Here is a 16,923-nt window from a genome sequence, read left to right as displayed (position 1 = left end):
GTCAAACAGTTGATATGAAAATCTCTTTGAGGTGATTCACTCGTTATGGAATATCTACCCCCGAACATCATCCATACTCTGTTGGAGCCCATCTTAAAGCTGCAGTGCTGAACTTTTAGAAAAGGCACTGGTTTTTATTATTTAAAAAATTTATTTAATTTATTGTCATGAGTTCCGAAGGGGAAGAGCAAGCCTATCAGCTTTAAATGACTTTATTTTTTTATATCACAAAAAAAGGTTGGAGCATGATCGAAAACACAAAATGTGCCCATTAAATGAAATGACAATGAATTCTTCTACTCAAAAGACCTACGAGTTCAGCAGTTTGACAAGATAAATGATCCACTTACCCCTGCACTGCAGGTGTGGACACACAAATGCTCCCTGGGTCAGATCTGATTGAGCATGTTCTCAGATGAATTATGTTACATGACACCTGCTCACAAAGACCAAACTGGAGCTGAAACAATTACTTGACTAATCGCTTATTAATTGATTACTAAATTAAATTGAAGCTTTTTCCAGGATTAAAACAAGATTTCTCATTGTTTCAGTTTCTTAAATGTGAATAATTTCTTCATTTCTTTGCTCCATATTACAAAGAAATCATTAAAAGGGAATCATTTTGGTTTGTGGACAAAACTAAACATTTGAGAACATCATCATTTGCTGCTTTGAGAAAATAATTGACTGATTAATCGATTATGAAAATAATCGTTAGTTGCAGCCCGAGACTAAACAGACAAAAACAACAAACATTAACAACAACGAACCGTCATCGTGCACATGTGCAGTCCCTCACCTGTCTCTGCTGTTGGGGGAGGGGGTTTCCTCTGGAGGTGAGAGGGGTGACCAGGAGGCGATATCCGGTGACATCACCTGTGGCCTGGCTCCACGTCAGGCGGAGGGAGCTGTGAGCCAACTCGCTCACCTGCAGGTCTCTGGGACCCACGATAGGCTCCTCAACTGGCAGTGAGAGAGGGTTCGGAGTGAGGGATGAGAAGGAGAAGACGGGAAATACGAGAGAGGAAGTGAGGGGAAATGCAGATGGGGGAAATGAAAAATGAGAGAGCTGGTCTGGATATAAAGTTTGTCGGAAAGACAAATCCATCTTAGAGAGAAAGCTCCAGTGTAGTGTGAAATAAGGCAAAACCATTATTCATTTTATAATACTTTTCATGCTTTCCAATGAAATGCAATTCATCAGAATATAAGAACAAACTGCCAAAGTGTGAGCGGAAGCTTAAAACCTATGCGCGAGCTCGGGCTCTCTGGAAAATTTGATTTGCTCTGGTGACGCCAGGCTAAGGGCATCTAAAAGACTCATGATCCCACAATCTCAGGTTGTTATTTAGAATTTGTGTTGGGTTCACACTGTGTGTCATGAATGATTCACCAGGCTGGGGACTTTTCACAGGTCGCGGCGGTTCAGAGGCTGTGAAGCACACTCGGCGGGACAGTTTGGGAAGGACGTTGTCCAGGAGGGAGTAGTCGCTGCTGAGCAACAAGTGCTCCTCGTGTGGTTCTGACACAATCCTCCTCAGCTCGGACTCGTCCGCTCCCGACACACCTGGTCACAACACAGACAAGAGTCAAGGGGGTGATAAAGCAAAATACAGATTACATTTTGACAAACAGTCATATATATAATCTACATCTTTCTATTTTCTCTACATGCTTTCCCACTAGAGGGACCTGTTGCATTTTCATGGATTGAGATCATGTTAGGTAGAGGCTCATACACATAAAGATGTTACAGGATTAATCAGTGGCTCATTTCAAGTTGTGCATTGTGGCTTCGGATTGATTTTAGAATGTTATTGTATGGTTTTTTAAAGCTCTTAATGATTTGGCACCATATTTCCTCTTTGAACTCCTTCATCTTCACACGCCAACCCAAGCTCTGAAGTATAACAGGTTACTTTTAGATTCATGCAAACCCAACTAATTGAGTGAAATTAAATTATTCATTTAAATTAAATCTGCTCCCACCATTTAAATCACTTTAAAGACCATTAAAAGCAATTTAATGGTTTTTATTATTTTACTATTATGTTTTTTTTATGTTTATACCTTTTTGTTATGACTTTTACTTTGAAAAGCTGGGGTCATACAAAGTGAGAAAAGGATTGGATTCAAAAGTAAATCAATTCCAAAAATGATACATATATATATATATACATATATATAAATATATATATCTCAACCCTAGGTGTTTTTAAATGTGCTTTACAAATAAAATATACAATAAAGAACTAGTCTGCACTGGAAAACGATGCACTTCGTGTCACAAAGATGCAATTCTAACACCTTTTTGTATCCATGCAAACGTGTTTTAATCCAGGCAGCACAGGCTCTACAAGCCCTGTGGTTTCACATGAGCACGCGGGACATGTGTGGCACATCCTGGCGAGAATGATGAATGAAAAGGAGCAGGCCTCGGTGTCAGGGGGTGCAGATGGGTGCAGTTGGGGGGGACGAGGAAACGCCCGGTGAAAAATGGCTGCGATTAGCACACCACCGGCTAATGAGCAGTAATTATTGTGCTGCTCCCAGCTGAGTGGAGTAAGACGTGGGCTCGTGTGCTGATGTGCGTGTGTGGAAGAAAGAGGGTAAGACATGTGTAACTAAAAGTTATTAAAGCAGTGAGTGTGCTGGGTGTGCGTGTGTGTGAGAGAGCAGGGAGACAGGTGTGAGCTGATATAACTCTGCTGATACAACAGAAAGTATCAGAATGTGCACCTTTACATATGCAGCACAGGAGCTCAATTAATCATTCATTGTTGCGTACATATTTAGTAGATGTTGTGTACATATATACAGTATATATATATATATGCACTACATAAATCTAAATATAATACATACATAATACAATACATACGTCCATGTTTACATTGTATTCTAGCGCATGTTCTGCCGGTATAATAAGTGTTTTATTTTATATCATGCAGTAAAAGACACTTAAAACAGAGTACACACATAAAAAGTGGACGTAGTATTCTGGTTTGCAGGTTAAGTGCAACCAGGAACTAGGAATGTATTAAAAAGCCACTAGGGGGTGGCGATACTGCTGGATATAAAATATTTGAATGGAAGCCTATGGGAAAATGCCTAATAATAGAAAACGTTGATTTTGTAAATTGTGTAAATCTTCTTATCAACCTCAATATATTAAATATATGAATTAATCATAAACAAGAGAAAGGGTGCTTTGTACTGGCTTTTCATCATCTCCAAAACAAATGGAATTGGCCAACTGTGTACACACAGTCTATATTTAATATTTATACATAATATTTATATGTAAAACTGGTATCAGCTTGGGCCACAAAATCCCAGTATCAGACAGACTCTGGTGTACACACACGCGCACACACACACATACATGCATGAATGACTGCCCTCAATGTGCTCAGAAACAATAATCTTGCCAGTCCTCATAAATACTCACACTGAATCCAATGAATTCAAATGGACAAGACACGAATTTCCACCCGCCAACACCTGAGATAAGCCGGTGGAGCTCAGATAAAATCAGAGGGGTCGCCGCAGTGGCGACGTCGGATGAATTCACAATCCCAACATGTGCACTCACCTACTGCAAAGAGCGAGATCCCACTGTCAGCCACAGCTCTGGCCGCCACGTCCACTTGATCGTCGGAGCGTCCATTGGTGATCAGAACAGCAATCTGTGCACACACAACATTACATTATGTGAACTCGTTTAATGCAGCGCATTACATCACAATAACGGATACAAATGTATTTATTTACACATTAATGGCACTAAAACTGGGGCCACACGTCGGTGCAGTGGCTTGCATTATTGCCTCACAGCGGGGTGGCCTTTCTGTCACATACAACCAATGTTTTTAATAACAGCAATAATAAGACATTCTGTCATAATAATCACATTAATATACTATGTATTACATTCTACATTAAATTAAATTACATATATAAGCTTGTTTGGTGTTTTTATTGTATAGCAGCACTTTTACTTTGAATTTTTTTTTTAAATGTCATCATCAACATTCTTAATTGTGATATCATGATGGAATATTGTGTTTTAATTTTAAGCTCTTAGCTACTGAACAGTTGTTTTCCCCCACTTTTTGGCCCCCACTTGACCAGACTAGATGCTCATTCGCAACCAGGTCATTTGAGTTTGACACCCATGCTCTAAATGAACAGTAGGTGTGAATTAGAGAGTGAACAGCAGTGCAGGGTGAACCCCGCCTTTCACGTACATCAGCAACCCTCCTCACCCGCGACCCTCATGTGGAGGATACCGCGACAGAAAATTAGCGTTTGGGTTAAAAATGCTGCCGGCAGGAAGATTCTCAGTAACTTTGACATGTATTCAAATGAAAAAAAGGATATTAGTTTTTCTCTGTCAATTAACGACATTATCTTACAGAAAAAGCATCCTTGCAAAAAGTATAATGAAACAAGCCTCCATGGACATCTCATAGAGTTGAGCTCATAATTGAATAAATCAAAAATGAAAAAAAGAAGCAAAGACAAAAATGAAATTATACGTTGCCGGCTTGTGAATGCAAATGATAATTTGTCCATTAAGGAAACTGTGCTAAGTTCACACCAAGTTCAGCGAGTGAAGGCGTAGGCTAGAAAGCATCAGCATTAATATGCAGCTGCTGTTTGGCTTGGCATGTGATCTGGCTGTATAATTTAATATTATCAGCCTAATCCTCAGTTCTCTGCCTTCCCACATCAAGTGGGCTGCTTCAAGATGATTCGCACGCACACACTCAGAGAGAGAGGGAGAGATGATAGGATGGGAATGTTAACCAGCTGTGTTATACTGAGACGGCGCTACATGCATTAGACTGTCAGAGAAATTCAGCTGACTGAGGTGGAGTGGCTTTGGATTTTTGGAGAGATTTAGACAATCAAGCTGGTGAAAACTGCATGTAGTTGAGGGATCAAGATTATAACCAGCACCAAACTCAAATGACCTGAGGGCCACTGCACTGAGTGTCTCGTTTGGTCACTAGAAGTCTAACTTTTTGAGAAAAAGACATGGAAATGATAATTATGATGATATTTCCACATAATTCAAAATAAAAATGATTATTTTGATATGGAACGATAAATAGTTCACATAATAAACGTATTATGTGAATGTAATAAGCAAAACCTACAGAAATAACTTGAGGCCGCATGAAATTGATAGGAGGGGCCACATGTGGTCCACGAGCCGCGAGTTTGAGACCTCTGCAGTATAAATGTGTAGTGTATTTTAGTGCTGTATGCACTGTAGGTCAATTAGTGGTGTACTAATAACATTATAATGAATTAGAAAAGGTCAAACAAACCTTTATTGTATTGTATATTTTCATAAAACTATGAGAGGAAACTTTAAAATTAAAGATTTTTTGATTGTTTTTAGAAACATTTTAAACATGATAAAAGTATTTTATTAAAAGTAAACTATTGTTAGGGGGTTTCAAATATTAGGACCCAAATGCAGGGTTGGAAAAAGTGAAAGAAAGAATTTAAGTTTTTACTGAAACAAAAACACAAAAAAATGCAATATTATCTCAGGCAGGAGGAGATGAGTACAGTAAAAGAAACAAAAAAACTTGAAATACCTTGATTTACAAGTGGCAGAAACACAGAGAGCAGGAAAACAGATAAGAACATAGTAAAAACTTAAGTAAATGCACTAGGGAGGCGGGGCTAATCAGGGCTAATCAAACACAGATGAAACACGTTAGGGTGGGACAGATGATCATGGGAAGTCAGGACAGGAAGTCAAACCTAACACGTATGCACAAGAAAAAATACTACAAAATAAAACAGGAAACTAGGAACAGAAAAACAGACACAAAGAACTATAAACTTAAGATTAAAGATAACAGAACAGCAAAAGTAATCCAGGGCTCATGACAACTCCAACTTGCTGGAATTGATCTCAATGTTTTTAAAGCACACTATTAAATAAAAGTGTGTTTTCATAATGAATTGATTACACCTACTTAATGGTCAGTACTCATTTTAAGTAAACTGAAGACATACTGATGGAGAAATATAACGTTTATTAGTACTTTTAGAATAGATTTAGTCCGGTATACTTTTTAGTATTATATTATTTTTGCTTGGGCAGGTCTTAATGACGATTGTCCTGACAGCACTTAGTTTAGTTTGTGTTTCCATGACATCCTGTGGAGTACAAATACAGACTCCTGACTAGTCATTTACTCTCACAGCAGGAAAAAACACAGGGTGTGTGTGTATGTTGCCAGCCAACTGGAAGCACCAGTGATTGTTTGTGGTTTGTTTGTAAACCTCAGATTTATCACTGGACAACAAACAGAGACACACACACACACACGCGTTACTCAGTATATGTCACATGATCACATCTCACTGGACCGAGGCTCGTACCTTTGAGGCTTCATCTCGGCTGATGGCGGGGCTGAAGACAGAGTCGACCAGAAACCGGAGGGCATCACCAGTCCTCCTGGATCCACCGTCATAGGGCAGGTCTCTGATGGCTGTGAGCACCTCCTCTGGTGAACTGTAGTCAGTCAGTGCAATCCTCATCCTGGATTACAGAGACAAGTGGATAACATGGAGACAATGATGCAACTAATACATGCATTTATTTGTTTTTTTATTTGTGTAGGAAAATCACTTTGAGAATAAAATCTCTTTTTCAAGTCCGATCAACACCATACATGTTTTCTAAAAGATTATTAGAATTTAAGAAGCTGAAAAAAATCAGAAATCTTGTTTTAATCATGAAAAAAATAAATAAATTGTTTTAGCTCTATTTCAGTGTACAACCAAGGTGGCCATTGCATATCAGAAATGAAGTCATTCTTCTAAGTTTGTATTGTAAGCTCCAACTTTAAATCTTGAAACGTATGCTCTGGTTGGCTGCTGTAACAACACGGCTTATGTAAAGCAAGGCCTTTGCTTCATGTTGTATGTAAAATACTTGTTGTACGGCTACAAAACCAAACATTATTTATTTAAACTAAGGAACTTAAGGAAGTAGATTTTGAGTTTTTGATGACTATATGTCAAAAAACCTGGTGTGATGCTGATAAATCATAAACATGTGTGCAGTGTGTGTCACTCTTTCCTGCTCGTTTTACCTTGCGATGTCCCCAAAGACCGTCACGCCAAAGCGGACCCCGCCGTCTCCCGCCACCCTGTCCTTGAACGAGGTGACGATGGAGGACATGAAGCCTTTAACGCTGGAGAAGCTGGTCTGACCCACGCCCCATGACTCATCCACCAGAAAAACGATGTCTGCCTGCACCACCGTCCTGCATGCTGAGGGAACAGGGTGAAGAAGAATCACGGTAAGTGTGAGGGGCAAGAAAATGTCTAACATTTGCTCTTATGTATGTATGCAATCCATCCATTAGTTAAAGGTTAACGTGGCCATAAAACCCTGCAGAGATGTTTAATTCCTACACTGACCACCAGATAGCAGTCTTGTAACACCATGTTCAAGGTTTTTTCCCCTTCTCATTGGCTCCTGTCATGCAGCCAGAGCACCACGCAAATCCCCATGAATTTTTAATGAGACACAAGTGAGCCAAAGAGACTATCAATATTCTGAGCACTCCAGCAATAAAACTTTAGTGGAGCGCGAAGGAACGCTTAGAATAATAAGGTAAACACACCCAAAATAAGGGTCAGTCTCCTCGCTCCGCACTCACAACTATCACATTTTACCATAAAGATCTGCTGTATTTGGAGGAATCCAGGTGTCGTTTGATATGGAGTTAAGTCTTGACACACGTGGAAGGAAGACGCTCACACACACACGCAGTACACAGACTACACACGGACGCACACACGAGCACGTGACGGCAATCTGCTGCATCTGCAAATGCCTACAAAATCAATACTCCGGCTTTACATATGCAATAAACCACAGTGACGACAGCATTGATTTGCTCGGTGAATAAAAGATAGGTACCACTGATCGTTGTGTAAATGATAACTGTGCTCCTCTGCCGTCCTCTATTCCATTACCGAGCTTTCCCCACCTCTATTATCTCACACTTTTGTGCTTTTGGCCGCAATCCCAGGATTCAGTGGGGGTGACATATGCCTCCAGCCCATGGCGACCTAACATTATGTTCGCCCTCACACACCTATACGTCTCTGGCCCTACACCAAGGAAACAAAATATCATTTTTGAATCACATTTTTGGTGGAGACCTTGGAGTGAGGGTTGTATTTCCACGTGCAGCAGCTTGAATATCACATATTCGACAACTGTGGATTCATCGCTGATGAAAAAAAGTATCTACCGATCACAGACACTATATAAAAATTGCATAGAGTCCCTCGGGTTCCTCCTGAAGCGAGGAGTCCTGGCCCAATCACTAGTTTGGGGTCTGCCTCAATAGCACATGATGAATAGATGATAAAGTAAAGGACACGCATGCATGCTCACCAGTGCCATTGACTTCTGGGAGCCAAATGTCAACATGGCGTTGGCCAAATCGCCATTCTGGAGTTTTCAAAACCCGAGTTCCGATTCTTATACGTGACATCACAGCTGGTTGCTACTTGATACTAATTCAAAAGGCTGCGGAAAAAAAAAATGCGCATCCTTTCCATCTTGAGCTGATTCTCACACAGGCAGCCAACCGGCGGAGCATACACATGTGGCTTCTCCATTTACTGGGATACATTTTCTACTCCAGAGATTTCTGTGAGAGCATATAAAACAAATGCTGAGACTTTAAGCAAAGGAAGCAGCTGGAGGTTTGTCTCTGTCAGACAGATGCAGACTAAAGCTGAAAACAAGATCAATTATCCCGACGTTTTGTCTGTCTGCGGTGGCAGGTGAGAACCACATGCCTAAGATAAGGAGGCAGCACATGCTGAGGGATTAGGGATGGTTTTTCTTGAAGGTTATCTATGTTGATATCTCAAAGGTTGTATACACCTCTGTGTAAGGCCTCCATTGATTTATGCATTAGGTGAAGCTCGGCGGCTTCAGCGTGTGCGCGCGCGAAGAAAACTTTGCCTGGAGAGAAACGGGTCTTAGAAATAATGATGCACTTTTGCAATCAGCCCCGACAAGATCAAGAGAAAAGATATGAACCATCAGGGAGTGTAAGAAACTCATCAGTGTCAGATTTCATCCAGACACATGAAGAAGAACCTGCAGTGATTCGCAGGGAAGCGCAAACTTTTAGACAAGGACAGAAATATTAAGCATGAGCAGTGTTAGGCGAGTTACTCATGTCTTACTCCTTACACTAGCATCCTCCCACAGTCCAAAGGTATGCAGATGAGGCTTGAGGTAATTGGAGTGTGAATGGTTGCTGGTTTCAGCACTGTATGTTGGCTCCGTGTTGGGCTGGTGACCTCTAGCCCACCTTTCACCCCATGTCAGCTTGCTTTCCCCACGACGATCTATCCATTTATTGTCTACCGCTTTACTGTATCTTCATCGCAGGGCCAACATATAGAGACAAAACAAACATTCAATCTCACACTCACACCTAGGGTCAATTCAGAGTGTCCAATTAACCTCTGTGGGACTGTGGGAGGAAACTGGAGAAAACCCATGCACACATGGGGAAGAACATCTTTTTGACCACATGTCATTTTTGGGACCAAAGCCACTAAGAGAGCTTCTGCAGACCTGTACACAGACATATTGGTCTCCATCCATCCATCTTCTACCTCTTTATCCTCGGGGGGGGTCTCATTACATTCTATGTCTGAGGTGAATCTTATGCAGTTTATTATTCAGTTAAAGGCTGAACACAATACTGATGCTTAGGGTCAACTGAAACTACACAGGATTATGTGTAGGGTTCTACTCTACTGTCTCATCATCTCATTAAATTTAGCTTTGGCTTTTCTCAGGCATTATGTGACATGGTAATAAATGAAGCCTATTTAAGCCCGATTTTTGATCTGATTTTACTGACAAGACGGTTTTTAATCCTCTCTCTCTCTTGATATAAGTGACAATTATTATAAAGTTCACGTGGGTTTGGGTTTTTCCCGTCGAGTTTGATTTTGGACACTTATCATGCTGACAAGAGTTTGAGTGATTATAATGTTTGATTGTAATGCGAGTTTGCAAAGATAGGTACTGTACGACAAGATGTTGCACTACTCGCTTATCATTACATGTATACATTCATTTTAGTCCAACACAAAAACTGACACACCTGTTGTCCTTGAGGAGCTGTTTGTGGTCATAACACGGCAAATAAATGCGTATTAACTTAAGCCTTGACACGGCAACGTTGTTTCTAATGTGTCTGTTTTTGTGTCCACCAACTCCTGTGCAAAACCAGCAACCAGGGGCATTTTTATCTGCTGTTTATCTGCTTTCAAAGAGGCTAAAAAGCTCTGTTCAGGATGATTATTCCCCGAGAGCTCCTCACAGTGATAATTTGACTTATTATTAGCACACAAATATTGATTAATGAAAGTTTAAGCTGTCATTTGACTTAATGATTAAAAATGAACCGCACACACAGCACCTCGTGTTGTAGCTAACCACGTAGTGGCATTTGAATTAACAGCGTCACAATAATAGTAGCTAGGGAGCTTTAGCATCAATTATAACCTCTGGCTATTTTTATCCTTCCATAATTCTGCCTAACAACTTTTCCAGTCACTTTCTGCCAACCACTCTAGAGAGTTGGGGGGGGGATCTAAGTTCTCATTGGCTGATTGACCTTTTAGTGACATCCAATTGCACCTGAGGGTAAGGTTCTGTATCCAGGGGACGGGTTTGACAAGCTCGCAGACAGAGGGGTGCACTGTACATGAGGTGAGCAGATGTTTGAATTCCCTGTAGACACAGTCTAGATAGGAGCTGAGGCTTGGAGAGAGTGTGTGTCTGCCCTGTGTGCCAATCCAGGTGTGGAGATTTATTGATGGAGCACTTGCACAGGCTGTGTGCATTAAAAAAAAGCTGCCCTTTATTTGCTCCGTGCATCTGAGTCGTGTAATTCATACACCCAAGCACATTTCTGACCATCAGACATGTGGTTTTGACTCGGAATTATGCAATGGATGAACATCTTTAAATCTTCAATACATGCTTATGTAAGTGAGTGACAAATTATGGGGAAAATGTTGTTAACGCTATTTGAAAAATAGAGAAGAAAAGAGATTTGTGTTATTTTGGGTATCAATTACCTTCAATTTCTGCTGTAACTCTTTGATGGGAGAGAGAAAGGGACAGTAGGAAGATCCACACAGAGGCGCAGTCCATACTCTTCTTCTCCTTCAATCATCCACTCCTCTTCCTAGATCTTCTCCTTGCAAATCCCAGTCCTGACCTCCAGTCTTCGATCATAAAATCCAACTCTTCTCTCCTTTTATCTGTAAGTATACCAATGAACGGAGGGTGGAGAAAGTCATTAAAGATGAAACCTAGTCAGCTTTGTGAAAGATTAATACACAGAGGTAGTTATCCCACAGACCCATAGAGGTAAAAGGACACACATTGTACATATCATTCATCAAGTTTCACACCATGTTACACATGAACCTACTCCATGTAACTTGTTCAGCTGAGTCTCATACAGCTGCTCTCTTATCAGCCAAAGCAATCACATACCGTTTAGTTTAGTTTTCATCACCAGCTGCACTGGCTTCATCATTGTACAGATATATAATCAGTTAGAGAAGAGATTGCAGTGACACTGAGGAACTAAAAGCACCAGAGAGGCTTTTAAACTGTCCAGTAGAAGCTCAGCTATTACGCTCTTATCGAGACACGTAAACAAAAGTGGACATTAGAAGCAATTAGCCCAGTAACCTATGATCATTGTCAGAGGTTCTCCCAGACTCAGTGCTTGATGTATGCAGCTGGTTTTTACTGATGATAAAAAAGAAAAAAACTCTTATTGTATTTTACCTTTCTCTGAAATCACAGAGCCAAATAAGAGCAAAGCTGCAGTGCTTAACATTTCGTTTTTCTGCCTCTGTTTTGGGAACAGAATGAATGTAACATTATGTGTGTGGCTATGGGAACTCAGGTTTTTTGAGCATTTTCAGTCATACTTTGCAGCTTTGCTGGCACAATGTTGTCTTGACCTGAAACAAATCACTGCTCTACTGAAAAACACACACACAGAGACAGGGCGAACTCATTTGACAATGGCTACAATCTAACAGAAATGAGTTTTAATTCAAAAGTTATGCACTACAGTTATAATGTGTGCACATGGAAATGTGGTAAAAATGGAGATAAATTGTCTCATCACAAATCTCATTATACTCAAACACAAAACCATTCGTGACTTTGAAATGACACGTCATGCCGGCTGCTTCAAATTGGGCTCAATTTGAGCGAGAGTTCGAGGTGCTTGGGGAACATGCAGACAATCTGATCATCAGTCGAATAAATTGGTCTCACTCACTACCAGAGATGATGAATCCAAACAATAAGGGCTGGAAATCTTTCATTTAAAATACCTCAAGTCAAGCAGAGGCTGTTTGTAAATTCCACAGGTGCAGCCTTTGGGTCAAGACAAGACCTGTGAACCACCTGTGCTAGACTGTGAGCCCGAGGCCCTGCAATGCCCTGGAACTAATGCGGCAGAAGTGCTTATCGACAGTGTGGTTAATTGCCTCCAATCCAGTGTGCGTGGACATGCTACACCGCACACGGTCAACAAATCATCATACATCAAATATATATATTTCTACTACCATGGCAAATCTACAGTAATGGGCACCAAGTGTGACTTATCACAGTTTCCCCCCTGGTTATGTTCTGTGTATTGGTCTGTCTTTTTTTGGAGATGGACGGATGGGAATGATCTTTGGCTTAGTAGTAATGACATCTGGATGGGGACATTTAGACAAACGGACGAGCCCCACTAATGAAATCGTACGCATTTTTCCCACGTCTAATCAAGACGGATGAATATTAATATCTGTCCGTGAGAGTAAATGGAGCAAAATCCTCCCGTCTTTCTTCCTTGATAAAAAGAGGAAACTTCATGAAAGCATGACAGAGATTAGCCCTGAAGCTACAGTTTGGTGTAATTCTCTACACGTCCCACTGAGAAATTGCAGCTACTTTACCGGCACATTATCGGTCACCGTGACACGCAGCCTACCCCATTCTAGACGGTGACGCGTAAAAAAGAGAGTATAGCGTAAATGTATCAACAAAAGGAGCAACGGCAACGTGTAGTGAAGTGAGCGTAATTGATGCTTAAGTAGAGTAAATCAGGCACTTAAATCATTACATCAACACAGTAGCCAAGGAATTACTGTATGTAGCAGTAAAGGATTATCCCATTTGAAATGAAGGCACCTCCATCAGAGAGCAGCATGTTCAAAGCATTAACTGTGATCTAGGGAAATGGTTCGTGCTCTTATGTTTTACATTAACTCGCTGTAAGTCCTGTCTCTCCCACCCCATGTCTGCACATCAGTGTGTGCCCACGTGTGTGAGCTTGTGCTGTATGGGCCTTTACAAAATCATAAGCGTCACATCAAAGAGAGGTCTGCCTTCGTTCAACTCCTTTACATGAGAGGAAAACATGGCAGATTTCCTGTCACACTCCCTTAATCAAGCAAAACGCCCGGTACATAATCTACAATGTTTCCCTCCGAGATCATATTTCAACAATAAAAATTAACATGGTAACGACGTGGAAAAAAATTAATCTGATCAATGCAAGCCGATCTGAATTCCAGGAAATTCATCAGTGAGATTTGGCCACCTGCTCATACTGAGTGGGAAGAGCTGAAGACTGACTGCTTTATAGCCTCTGCAGATGGTGGTGAGACCTGGCATGGCTTGAACTCTAATATGAGTCAGCCACTAACGATCATAATCAAAATGGCTGGTGGTATTAACTCTTAAGCAGAACGTCAAATATCACTAAACAGGGAGTGATCGTCGATCTGCTAAAAAACTAAATGAATAACACATATTTCTAGAAATTGCCAAATGAACGCTAGGAAAAAAAAAAACATTTTAGGGAAAATCTTGGCTCAAGCAAAGCTGAGGACTGCTTAAGATGATTTTCAAATGTGACCAGATTTTAAAAAAAAAACGTGGGAGACCACAGATGCAAGAAAATCTGTAACTGATTTTCTATGTTTTAATTCTGAGAAAGCACGGACTAGTACAATCATTTTTAGCAAGTAAAAGGTGTACAACAGTGTTAGCATGTTAGCATGCTAAAAGCGTTGATTAGCACTCAACTCAGATGAGACAACTGAAGAATTGGAGGTCTATATGAACGCATATTTTTACAAAATGCTTCAAATAAAGGCTGGAGAGGAAATACTAATAAGGTAATTAAATATGCAAGTTAATAGCGTCCATCCAAGAACAGCAGCAGAGGCAAAACCTACTGAAAAAGTTAGCATGCTAATTTATAGCAGGTAAATAGTTGATATATATTTCACCACTTTCATCAGTGTGGTGAGTTAACATGCAGAAAATGTAATTATTAGCAGTAAAATTAAATATCAAGTAAGGTAGAAATACAGAAATCCATGAATGTTGAATCTTCTTCATACAATCAATTCAATACTTACCCACCCAGAAGAGAGAGGTTTTTAAAGCTCTTAATGGTTTGGCACCATCTTACCTCTCTGAACTCCATCATCGTCATACCCCATCCCGAGCTCTGAGGTCTAATTAAAACCAAGCCTTTTCTGTAGCTACTCCTAAACTATGGAACAATTTACCCACTGAAATTAAATCTGCTCCCACTATTGAACATTTTAAATCACTTTTATCGACCTATGTCTTCTCCTTGGCCTTCACTTTAGGATGAGAGTAGTGAACTCGGACACTTCTATCAAATGTGCTCTAGAAATAAATTTGACTCGACAGACACTTTTAGACACTCCACAGTGTTTAGCCAAAGATCATAGCACTTCCACAGTGTCTGCAGTCACCAGCCCTGCTTAGATACACATGCTCAAAAATATCCCACATCAAAAACACTGGCACAAGACTGCCTCCATCACCTGCACCATGCTGGGATCATAAGCACTTTGACCAGACTCGTGAAGGCGAAAGTGCTTTTATTGCGTCCAAGGCCTCTAGTTTATCGCCCGCCTTGAGAGGATTAAAACATTTTTTAACAAAATGAAGTTTAGCGTCTGTGGCCCTTAGAATCCCATTATGTTTCCTATATCTCCTTTCCTCACACACGCTCGATCACACATCCTGTGCCCTGCGAGCCTGTGGTACAACAGCTATTTTCTACATAAGGATATTTTCCACCTCACCACTTCACAGGCTGGATTATCCCTTTAGGTGGGAAACTGGTAAAAGTGCAGAGGCACACACACACACACACACATATTTCTACTGACACTCATCAGTACTTACAGCAAACACACACACACACAGCTCATAAGTTGTCCTTAATAATACTTTTTGGAAAAAGAAAAAAGGGGGATGAGGATAAGGGAATAAGAGGAGGAGGCAGTAATGCAACATTGACATCTGTCAACTGCCATAAAACACCAAAAAATTGGAAGCAGTCAACCGACTCAGACAAGTCTATGCACGGAGAAAAACTCATTCATTCATCAGCATAGTTTCATCTCGTGACTCTGTTCTCCAGGTACAACCTACAAGGTATGCTGTAGCTATTCATAAATACAAGAGCTAACATGACCGTTAAATGCATGACATCAACCGAAGAGAAAAGTGCACGTGGAAAAATGCACATGCATGCAGGACGTCAGTGCACTGACAGACAGTGTGCATTTACAGAGAAAATATGCACGGTGGAATGAGTAATATCACGATATGTAAGAGAAACTGCACTTAAAGGAGCTGCACTTCAGCTCGTTGTGAAGAAGTGTTTCCCTTAATCCAGATTTTTTTGTGACCCAAGGGGTTCCTGGAAAAGTTGAGAACACAAAACTTTTCAATAAAGCACCAGAGCACAGCACAGTCAGCTCAAACAGGGTAACTTACCAGTGCAGATGAGTGAATCTTCATTATCTTCCCGAGTCCCAAGTGATGTCTTAACGGCTGAGAGAAAATATTCCCAAGTTTTTATCCGAGAGGCAGCAAAAGAACAGAAATAAATAAATTCAACTTTGCAGCAGAAGAGGTTATTGGAGATTATGAGCCGAAAGGTACATGAGAATCGATGGGTGTATCCTGGTGTCTGTATCTGAGTGGAGGGAGGAGGTGGCTGGAAGAGTGGTTGAATGACAGACTTTTCCTTGCAGGGCTCGAGTGAAGCGCTGAAAAAAGTTTGTGGGAGAGGGGAGGGAGTGAAACTGCTGCAACCTGTTGGCTCTGAGGGAGAGAGAGAGAGAGAGAGAGAGGGGTGGGGGTTAGTGATGACCTGGTAAGGAATGCATTACTACTGTGTTATAGTGTTACAGTGATTTGAGGTGGAGACACAGACGGGCAAGCTTTTCCCCTCAGGCTCATCAGAGGAATCAGAGAAGTGAAATGATGAAAAGTCTTCCAGCACTCAGTAACCTAGCCAGGTTACAAACTCATTTACACCTAAATAAATCAAGTTTAAACAAAATGAAGCATATTGTCAAAGTTTGAATCACCTTAAAGCTGAAACTGCGTACACTTTTTGTTGTTAATGTTATTTTTATGTTTTTTTTTTTCCACTTTACGGAGATACAGTATATATGTATGCACTGGCTGACTTTTAGTCCCCTCCCTCTATTTATGTATCTTTCTGCAAAAGAACTACAAGCCACTACGCGTCCAGTTTTGCTGCCCCTTTAACTGTCAACTTATTTTTTTATTAAGACATTGTAAATGAGATGTTAAAAGTTAAATAAAGGTTAAAAAGTCATACTCCAACCTGTTTGATATTAAACAAATCACTTCCTGTGTGCAGCTGATGAGGCTGACTTGAGTGTAACAGACATTTGTTTCTATTTAAAAGTTACGGACAACAGTTTAAACTCAGTTTGCAG

General features: G+C 40.6%; 1 protein-coding gene across 1 annotated transcript in view; it reads right to left on the bottom strand.

The window, feature by feature from the left end:
• The window catches only part of col7a1l (collagen type VII alpha 1-like), a 39,461-nt gene extending 23,482 nt beyond the window's left edge, over nucleotides 1-15,979 (bottom strand). Inside the window, exons 1-7 of the mRNA XM_044030829.1 lie at nucleotides 15,947-15,979; nucleotides 11,173-11,358; nucleotides 7,131-7,311; nucleotides 6,415-6,574; nucleotides 3,599-3,692; nucleotides 1,397-1,570; nucleotides 803-966 (exon numbers count right to left, since the gene is read on the bottom strand). Of these exons, the coding sequence (XP_043886764.1) occupies nucleotides 803-966; nucleotides 1,397-1,570; nucleotides 3,599-3,692; nucleotides 6,415-6,574; nucleotides 7,131-7,311; nucleotides 11,173-11,248 (849 nt within the window). The 5' untranslated portion in view covers nucleotides 11,249-11,358; nucleotides 15,947-15,979. The remainder of the gene's footprint in view (nucleotides 1-802; nucleotides 967-1,396; nucleotides 1,571-3,598; nucleotides 3,693-6,414; nucleotides 6,575-7,130; nucleotides 7,312-11,172; nucleotides 11,359-15,946) is intronic.
• Nucleotides 15,980-16,923: the final 944 nt, after the last annotated feature.

The sequence above is a fragment of the Solea senegalensis genome, linkage group LG7 (genome assembly GCF_019176455.1).
Source record: "Solea senegalensis isolate Sse05_10M linkage group LG7, IFAPA_SoseM_1, whole genome shotgun sequence".
In the NCBI taxonomy this organism is placed as follows: Eukaryota; Metazoa; Chordata; class Actinopteri; order Pleuronectiformes; family Soleidae; genus Solea; species Solea senegalensis.
The sequence above is the reverse complement of the archived record's forward strand: the minus strand, read 5'-3'. Positions and strand labels throughout refer to the sequence as shown.